General features: G+C 48.4%; 1 protein-coding gene across 1 annotated transcript; it reads right to left on the bottom strand.

Annotated features, from left to right (window-relative positions):
• Positions 1–5846: 5846 nt before the first annotated feature.
• olig1 (oligodendrocyte transcription factor 1) lies at positions 5847–8067 on the bottom strand. Its single transcript, XM_061227138.1, has 2 exons — positions 7827–8067; positions 5847–7549 (listed from the first exon to the last, which is right to left on the bottom strand). Exon 2 carries the CDS (start codon positions 7281–7283, stop codon positions 6561–6563), a length of 723 nt encoding a protein of 240 aa, XP_061083122.1. The 5' UTR covers positions 7284–7549; positions 7827–8067; the 3' UTR covers positions 5847–6560.
• Between the last annotated feature and the right edge of the window lie 1761 nt (positions 8068–9828).

The raw sequence follows: 9828 nt of genomic DNA, 5'->3' as shown, positions 1-9828 counted from the left end.
ACAACTCAATTAAGCTAAAAGGAGGAAGAAAGGAGAGCCCAAACAGAGGAGAGTGCGGGCCGGTTCCTGTCAGGCCCACGTCTAAGCAGCGCAGGATACAGCAAGAGGAGGGCGGCGGGGGGGTCTGTGATGTGTTAACTGGCATTCCTGTCTCTGGGGGGGCAGTGTTCAAAGGCCAAACAGAGGTCTGCGGGGTCACTGCCACTCTGTCACCGAGGGGGAGGGTGGGGGCCTGGATACTCACAGACACTCTGCTCCAGCTCCGCTGTCCGTCACGGGGACCTGTGTGTGTGTGTGTTTGTGTGTGTTTGCCTGTGTCCCCTCAACAATGGTAATCTCGGAGAGGCTGTTTGCTCTTCTCTCTGGGTGAAGCGGCGATGACAAGGCCAGATAGTGGGGTTGGGCAGGGAGCCTCTCGACTTCGAGAGTCCGCTCTGAAGTGTGCAGTGTGTGTTCCACCCCAGGGAAGGGAGCAGAGTGTTTTAGGGTCTTGGGGTAGGGAGCAGTGTGTGTCTGACCCCAGGGAAGGGAGCAGAGTGTTTTGGGGTCTTGGGGTAGGGAGCAGTGTGTGTCTGACCCCAGGGTAGAGTTCAGAGTGTTTTAGGGTACTGGGGTAGGGAGCAGTGTGCGTTAGACCCCAGGGGAGAGTTCAAAGTGTTTCAGGGTCCTAGGGTAGGGTTCATATTGGCCCATTTCCAGTCCCAGGGTATGGACATTGTGGCACCCAAATGATGGTCTGTACTTATCTTGCCAGAAGCATTTGAAGGAGGGGGGGCGTAATTATTCCCAGTGCCCTGTCTCACAAAGCAGGATTACTGAGTAAGCTGGATAACTGCAGAGTAAACCAGAACCCTCCAAATCTGGATCATGGACCGAAGTAAAATTAGCTGTTCTGGGTTTTACTCAAAGCAGTTATCCGGTTAACTCACGAATCCAACTTTGTGAAATACTCCCCGGATCCTTCAACCTTGGCTCAGGCAACTAAAATGTGTAAACCAAAGCAACCATCTGAAGTCTGCCAAAACAGAAAGTGATCTTTGGTCGAACAGAGCAATAATTAAAATTGGATATTGTTTAGATCTCTGGAGGAGTTCTAAAGAAGCGAATTACATATACCGATTGATGCAGACTGACCACATTGTTTAGTAGCGCTTTCGTAGCGCATTGCTAGCTATCTACAAATCTAGTTATGGGTATGTGTGTATGGGAAGTTAATGTTTTGGTCTCATTTCTAACAATGTCACTTGTCTGTCGCTGATTTGTATTGCGATATCTGAATTTCATGCCTTATAGTAGTCAAAAGTTGGCAGACCTGTACGTACTAGCCAATCAAAACTTTAAACATCATTCCCTAGCTACAGTAATGTCATTATAAGTTGGGCTCATTCTGATAGAGGAGGCATTGGTATTATCACAGAACTGTATGCGAGCAGTTCTGTGGGTCTTATTTTTTGTGGCTATTAAATTGCGCCACAACACAACCGACACCGTTGATATTTGAAAGGGTACAAGGGATTTGCAGTGTGCAGTTTTGCTGTAATTACCACCTACCAACGCAGATGTCTCTAAAAGATCCAAAAACGTGAATAGGCTAAAAAATTTTGTTTGATTTTTGCAGATTTCTCCTGGAAACAAGCAGACCGCAAAGCACATGCCTCCTGATCAGCCCCGTGCCCGGAGACCCAGGAGAAGGCCAGAGGAGCGATCAGCCCCCTGCCCGGAGACCCAGGAGAAGGCCAGAGGAGCGCCTACAGCCTCCGGCCTGTGAGCCTCTCCGCACCTCGGTGCGTGAAGACGGGAGCATGGGAACGTGGGGGCAGAGCGGGGTCTGAACCAGCCGGGGTGGGAGGCAGGGAGAGTGGGGAGGGGTGTACAGGAGACTGCTGTTTTTCGGGGCTGAATAACGGGAGGGGCGGGACGGTGAGTCAGGGAAAGTGAATGGGGGTCCTGACCGCCTCTCGCTCTCATACAGACGGTGAAATTTATAGCTCAGTACTTCCTACCCCTTGGGACTCCCCACGTTGAACTGTGAGGGTCCTATGGGCTGGGAGAGAGGGCAGATCCACTCCTCAGTGGGGCGAGCTTCTCCCTGTTTCAGTGTTTTGACAGTAAAAGGAGGATGGCCAGTGCTATCAGTAATGTGATGAAGTTTGAGTGTACCTCTCCCAGTATATTTTTGCATATATATGCGCATGTGGTGTGCTTCTGTATTGCACAGTATACAGGTCTGTGTGTGTATGCACGTGTTTTTGCATAGACGTGGTGTGTTCGTATATTTATGGAAGTATATGTGTTTGTGTGTTTGTATGTTTTTGTGGTGTGTGTGTGTGTTTGTATGTTTTTGTGGTGTGTGTGTGTTTATGTTTTTGTGGTGTGTGCTTGTATGTTTTTGTGGTGTGTTTGTATGTTTGCGTGTGTGTGTTTGTTTGTGTGTGTGTGTGTGTTTGTATGTTTTTGTGGTATGTGTGTGTTTGTATGTTTTTGTGGTGTGTTTGTATGTTTTTGCGTGTGTGTGTGTTTGTGCGTGTGTGTATGTTTTTGTGGTGTGTGTGTTTGTATGTTTTTGTGGTGTGTTTGTATGTTTTTGCGTGTGTGTGTGTTTGTGTGTGTGTGTGTGTTTGTTTTTGTGGTGTGTGTGTGTGTGTGTGTGTATGTTTTTGTGGTGTGTTTGTATGTTTTTGCGTTGTGTGTGTTTGTGCGTGTGTGTGTGTGTGTATGTTTTTGCGTGTGTGTGTGTGTGTGTATGTTTTTGTGTGTGTGTGTGTGTGTGTGTGTGTGTGTGTGTTTTTGTGGTGTGTGTGTGTGTATGTTTTTGTGGTGTGTGTGTGTGTGTGTATGTTTTTGTGGTGTGTTTGTATGTTTGTGTGTGTGTGTGCGTGTGTGTGTGTTTGTGCGTATGTGTGTGTATGTTTTCGCGTGTGTGTGTGTGTGTATGTTTTTGTGGTGTGTGTGTGTGTGTGTGTTTTTGTGGTGTGTGTGTGTGTATGTTTTTTTGGTGTGTGTGTGTGTGTGTGTTTGTGGTGTGTTTGTATGTTTTTGTGTGTGTGTGTGTGTGTGTGTGTGTGTGTTTGTACCCATATGAATGTGCATGCAGGCAGGCCTGAAAAGACGCTTATGTCCTCCTCTTGCTCATCCTATTCTCTCACGAGGTAGGAGAGATGTTCCACAATTACAATTTAATGGTGGGCAATTTAACTTCCCTGGGCTGTGAATGGGATCAGGCCATACGGAATGCACTGGGGAAGCATTAAACGTGTGAAGAAAAGCCATTGGCAGCCCAGTCCCATGTCAGCCGGTTATGAGAACAGCCTTCTGCCCCTTACTGGGAAAACCTGTTAGTACCAAGAGTTCAAGAGACCAGAAATTTCTCAAAAAAGACGATTCAGTAGAGAGACAAAAGTGGTAATCTCTCTTGGTCAATGGACACCTTTTCTTTTCTTTAAGCTACAGCATCTCTGGATATATTCTAAACAAAACAAAGGAAAGCAGTTCTGGCCAAGGACATTGTAGCTCTTCCACCTTTATTTCTACACTTAAAAAAATCAAATTCAATTTAGTTGTAAGGCCTGTGTCAGTTATAGATCCATGTCTAGGTAATATATATATATATATATATATATATATATATATATATATATATAGTTTATTTAGTTATATATTGGCTGTGTATATGTATTTGTATGTGCCTTGTGTGGGTTATACAGTATGCGTGGTTTCCAACCCAGTTGGGAAATTATAGATACACCCCCCCCCCCCCCCCCAACTCCCTGTGGCAAGCATGCATATAGCTAGCTAAAACCATAAAGCATACTGTAACAATACAAAGTAATTAGCTACACAAGAAAGACTAGTAAGAGGTGGGAATTGGGAGATTAAGCCACGAACATGATTCACATAATTATAGAAGTTATAAGGATTGTATTTCTCATTTATTGTAGCTTGGATAGGTACAGTTGTTTTTCTGACAATTGCAACATAATCATTTTGCCATATCTATTACTCCTGAACATTCATTTGAAAAGGTCTGTAAAATCTAGTTGTCGCTTGTATATATTGGACTTTTAGAACATCTAGGTTTGTGTTGTTTATAAATCAGCACTTAAAAATGTATGCAATCGTGATATGTGATTCGTTATACAGTATGCCAATACTAAATCAGGAGTTTGATACGTTAGACTAGAGAACCGGCATTTTCTCTGGTGTACTCAACTTGCGGTCTAAGCCCTACGCCCACGTCTGAGTGCAGATACAGATGGTGACATTTCTGCACACCCCTCTAGGGCTGCTGGCTGTGTTTCCCCAGACAGGCGTCGTTATGGGTGTTGTGATAAGCTGCAGTGGTATTTTCCTGCTGGAGGTCATGTGACCCACCCGGCTACAGGTGCTATCGTCTTCCCCGTGTACACACCGGACCCCACAGCGTGAGAGCATTGCCTCACTGTTCTCCACCCCACCCTGTTCACAGAGACATTTACCGGGTGTGTTACAGTATCACAACTACAGTATTCACTCATGCAACGAAAAGTACATTTTTATTTTCTCCAACTTATTTCTGGTGATTATAAGCAAGTAAGTGTGTGTAATTGCATATGTGTGATGTGTGTGTGTGTGTGTGTGTGTGTGTGTGTGTGTGCGAGCGCGTTTTCCGAGACCCCCCTCTCCCACCCCACCCCTTCGGCCCATTGAACCGCAGGGATGAAAGAGGGATGAGTTAATGCGAGGACACAAAGAGGGAGGTTCGGTCGCCACACAACTGACCAGACCCCTGCGTCTCCCTGACAATGCCCCCCACAAACCGCGGCGTGAAAGTGTGAGCGAGAGAGGGAGAGGGGGGAGAGCTGTGGTGTGAGTAACCCGGAGAGGAGTGGAGATGGGCAGGGTGGAGAGGGAGGGATAGGTAGCAGAAGAAGGGGGAAAAAAAATACAAAAATGTGAAAGGTAATCCTTTTGAGATGTAAAGACACATAAAGCAGCTATATGTAAATTAAATCTGTGGGGTTTAAGCCCAGCCTTCGCTTTGATCTTTCGGTCTGAATCTAACGCGCACCCCCTCTCTCCCTCCCTCCCTCTCCTTCCTTGTAAGAAAATCAAGCCCATTAAGCCTAATCTCACTTAATAACGCGCACCTCTCTCTTTGTCCCCACCGATAGGCAACATATTCTCTCCTTTATGGCCGGGCCTGCCTTTCACATGTCTAGCCTTGTAATCCCCTTATTCCAAGATAGCAATTATTTTGAGTATTTTATTATTATTATTATTCATGCAGTTCTTTCCGAGGGTCTGATTGCCGCAGCTTTCCTCCTCGGACCTGATGCGCCGGGTTTTTTCCCCGTCGGGCGGGGGTAAGAGTTCCTGCCGTGAGCCCATTCACAGGGACACATTTTCTGGGCGTTTGAACGTATTGTGAAGTGCGGGTAATGAGAACAGCGAGCCCTTTAGCGCAGAGAGAAACATTAAGAATTTGATTAAAGATTGTGAAGAACAGAGAAGAATGGCTTTTTAGGCCAGGGGTGTAATTACACACACAGGGCTTCATCTTTTCCTGGCCGGGGCATGAATGGACGGCAGGATGGGGCGAAAGCACTAAATAAAAAAAAAAGGACTGTTTCACTATGTTAGATTTTCTACAGCTTCTCCACTTGGTCAGGAAGTACATGAGTAATTATATCCATCCTCACAAACAACCGGCCAAACAGCCATTCACACACTCGCGCGCACACACTGTCACAGACTCAATCACACACACACACACACACACACGCTGTCGCACACGTACAGTCACACACACACACTGTCGCACTGTCACACAACTTCACACATACATTACATATACACTTTCACACATGTTTGTGTAGTTCAAGTGTTTACTCTAGGAACATAGTTGCAGAATTTTACAATTGCATTTATTCAGAAAAAAATACCTCAGTGACATCAATAATATTGGTTTCAGTGAATAATTTAATGTTAATATTACATTAGGGTAGATTTTACTATACTATATGTATAAAGTCAACTATAAACTATAAATCATGTCACCCGCATTCTTTAAGACATTTTTCATAGAATCTCCAAATGTGCAAAATACTGTATGCACTGCCTCAAATCAACATCTAACCTTTGTAGCACAAATAATGCTTTCATATCGAGATTTACATTATGCTGAAGTGTGAGCATACTGTCTTATACCTGTGTGTCACATTAGAACTGAGGACAGACTCAGTGCTAATTAGCGTGCCCAGTTTGCAGATCCTTGATGGTAAAATTGTTATTGTTCATTTTTGGGGCCCTTACATTATGAATATACAAACATACATATTTGCATTTCCCTCATGGAGCCATAATAACCTCTACTTGTGTTATTGTATTCATTCTCAAAGCGTGGACTCACCTTCAGAACTTTACTACAGCTCTTGCTGAAATGAAAACAGCCTATTTATCTTCAACTAAAAATGTCCAAAAGCGGTTAGTGTAATGGAGGGTGAAGGAACCACATAGCCCGCGAGGAACGGGTCGGTACAGAGTCCGAGCGAGAAGCCCCCGTGCGGGGGGGGACGGTGCCGTTATTTGGGGAAGCGGGGTACAGGGCCGCTGTGGCTGAAGCGGGGGAGCCTGCAGACCCCGCAGGAGCAGAGCTGGCCTCCGGGGGCCGCCCCCGTGGAGCCCCAGTGGAGGGGGGGCAGCAGGGGCTCCTCGGCCGGGCCGGGCAGCAGGGGGCACTTGCTGGGGGCGAGCAGGGAGTCGGAGGCCAGGAGGAGCTGGCTGGGCGTGAAGAAGGGCCAGCTCCCCGTGAGCAGCAGCCTGGGGGCGGGCGTGGCCCCCACTGTGGCCCCTACTGTGGCCCCCACGCCCACGCTCACCTCCCCCAGCAGTCTGCGCATCTCCTGCAGGGACGAGCTCAGCAGCAGGATGTAGTTGCGCGCCAGGATGAGCGTGGAGATCTTGGAGAGCCTGCGGCCGGGCGGGGCCGCGTGGGCGTGGCTCTGGGCTCCGGGGGAGGAGTACGGCACCATCACCTCCCGCAGCGCGTCCATGGCCACGTTCAGGTCCTGCATCCTCCTCCTCTCCCGCGTGTTGATCTTCCTCCTCAGCTCCTGCTGCTCCGTGGGGCTCAGCTCCCGCTGGGGCTTCCCCCCGGGCCTCAGCGGCCCCCTGCCGCCCCCGTGCTGGGGGTAGCCCTCGTACCCCTCCTCCTCCCCTGGCCCCTCCAGCTCCCCCCGGCTCGGGTCCTGTCGAGGGGGGAGGAGACTGGAGTCCCCGACGCTTGGTACGATCTGGCTGCTCATGGCCAGTTCTGCAAGGAGTCTGTCTGGGAACGTTCGAGGCAGGTTTGCGCAGGGCCACGCACGCAGCGAACGCACCACGCCAGGATGGCTTGGAGCAAAGGACTGTGGGTAGCCAAGGTGCCGGCTGATGTTCCTTCAGATAAGTTAGCAAAGAGCTGATGCTTTCCCAAAGTGACTGAGTGCCATCTTCCCACAGCTGCTCCGAGTGAGTGTCCAACAGGTCCTTTAATTTTTAAAATTGCAGCAGCACTTTGCAAAGTCGACTTCTGTGAGAGAAAGAAAAACAGAAAAGAAACAGTCACACAAAGAGGTATCTACAGTGTGGATATGAATTCTTCTTTTGTTCCTGGTTCCAGTCTTCCGGGCTTTGATGTGACGAGGTGGCTGGCTCTGTGCTGTTAGGAGACCCGGGGAGGGAGGAACGTGGCGGTTCTCCCCAGATGGATCTTAGCTGAGATATTTAAGGTGAAAGCTCCTCCCCAGGTCCCAGATCTGCCCAACCCCGGCACACGTACACACGGACACGTGAATACACACACACACCTGCGAGAGGGCCTTTGTAATGGATCTTCCATAGAGTCCTCCCTTTTTGGTCCGATTCCTGCAGTAGTTTGCGTTGAATGTCCACACTTCCTCTTATAGACACCTTTAAAATACATCTACCTGTAATCGACCTGCTACTGATGGATTCTAGTATCTGGTCCAAGGCAAAGACAACGAGTCAAACGTTCGGCATGAAAAAATAAAATATGCTTCAGAGATTCTTTAAGTTGTAAAAGTACTCCATTACCTCCCCCAAATTAAAGTTCATTCCAAGCCTTTCTGCTCTGAGAGACAGGGCTCTGGAGTATTTGGGATCCATGTGGCCAGTTTGTTTGGGGGTGTGGTTGGAGCCTGAAGGGGAGGGGGTTGTGTGCCTCCAGAGGGTAAACTAGCTGAATGGAGATGTAGTGACAGCCGATCAAGCCATCATGAACATCCGGGGATCAATATCTTTTTCTGAGCAGGTGCTCTCCGATTGGAGACAGATGAATGAACTTTCTCAGCTTTTAACATTTTACCATTCATGTTAAAATGTTCATCTGGGTTAATGAACTCATGCCTGCAGGAACTATAGTACCTCCACTCTGCGTGTCCAGGAAAAGCAGATATACACAATATTAATATCCATGATGATATATGATACCTAAGTAACATCATAAAATGTCCATCTGCTAGTCTGCTGTTTATAATTCCATAAGACTTACCTTCCCAAGAGCCAAACAGCAGATGAACTGCAGATCTCAGTGTCAAAGAAAAGACTGAGGGCTTTTAAGGGAAAGGATTGTCAAAATGTTACCTCGCAAACAGAGAGCCTTGAATGTGGAAAGCTATTGTCAAAATCCAGTTACCAGCAGAAAAAGAATGACCACACACAAGTAAATCTCCCTTCATGATATTCCCTTAAAATCAACAGATCTTCACTTGCCACATTTCTGTTCTAATTGAGGCACCACCGTTGGTTATTGAGGGCAGTCAATAGGTTGAGGAAAATTAAGACTGGCAAGTATACTTTTTTTGTGGAAAACTTTTGTTGGGTTAACTGCATTCTTAAAGGGTGAGATTTAAAAATGTCAGTTAAAAATCATTTAGATCAGTGAGACCGCAGAGACGGCTGGGGGCGGCGGAGAGGCCGGTGGCTTTGCTCAGAGAAGGGGAAAAAAAACCTCAAACTCAGATGTTCCATTTACAAACATTAACAAGAGGAAAATGGACCTGGAATCGGGCCTCAGTGTCACCGGCTCCTCTGAGCTCTCCCTCTCTTTCTCGGAGAAAGACGGGGACAGGGGGGGAGGGCCGTCGAATACAGAAAGCAAAGTGTTTCGCGGTGAAAGCTGGGCAGGATGAAGGAGAAATCTTTTTTCCTCTTTTTTTCCCGCTCCGAGAGAAAAGTTGCGGCACAAAGCCGGGCGGAGCGGGCCTGGGCCCTGCCAGCGGGCCGGTGCGGTCGGGCGGCGGGGGCGCGCCCGGCGCTGAATGGGACAGGAAAGGGGCCGCGGTGAAAGGCCGGCCGGATGGCCTGGCAGCTGCCGGGGAACAGAGCGCGGACGCGGCCGTGCTGGGGCCAGGATGTGTGTGCGCGCCGCGTCCCGCTTCCAGCTCCTGTCCCACACTCAAAGGGCCCGTCCGTGATAGATTAGTGAGAACGGGGGCGAGGGCGTACTGGGCGGGGGGAGGAAGGGGGATGGGGGATGGGGGCCGGGGGGGGGGAGGGGGGGTCCCCTTTAAAAAAAAGGCGGTGATGGTGTTTGCTTGTCTATGGTTGCGCGGCTGTGTATGTGAGTAAAAGGGACACCTGCACTGGTGGGGGGTGGGGGAGGGCAGGGAGGAGAGAGGTTAAAGAGGAAACTCAGAGTCCACATAAAAGTCAGGGTAACAGCCCTTTCTAAAAGAAACCCCACCACCCCCCACCCCCCCTCCAAAAAAAAAAGAAACACTGGGACCAGTTTGTAGGCTTGGTGTTATAAAGATCTTTCTCAGAAGGAATAGTGAGATCCAGCTCTCT

The sequence above is a fragment of the Conger conger genome, chromosome 17 (assembly GCF_963514075.1).
Source record: "Conger conger chromosome 17, fConCon1.1, whole genome shotgun sequence".
Lineage (NCBI taxonomy): Eukaryota > Metazoa > Chordata > Actinopteri > Anguilliformes > Congridae > Conger > Conger conger.
Note: the sequence above shows the minus strand (reverse complement) of the source record. Positions and strands in the feature narration are given on the sequence as shown.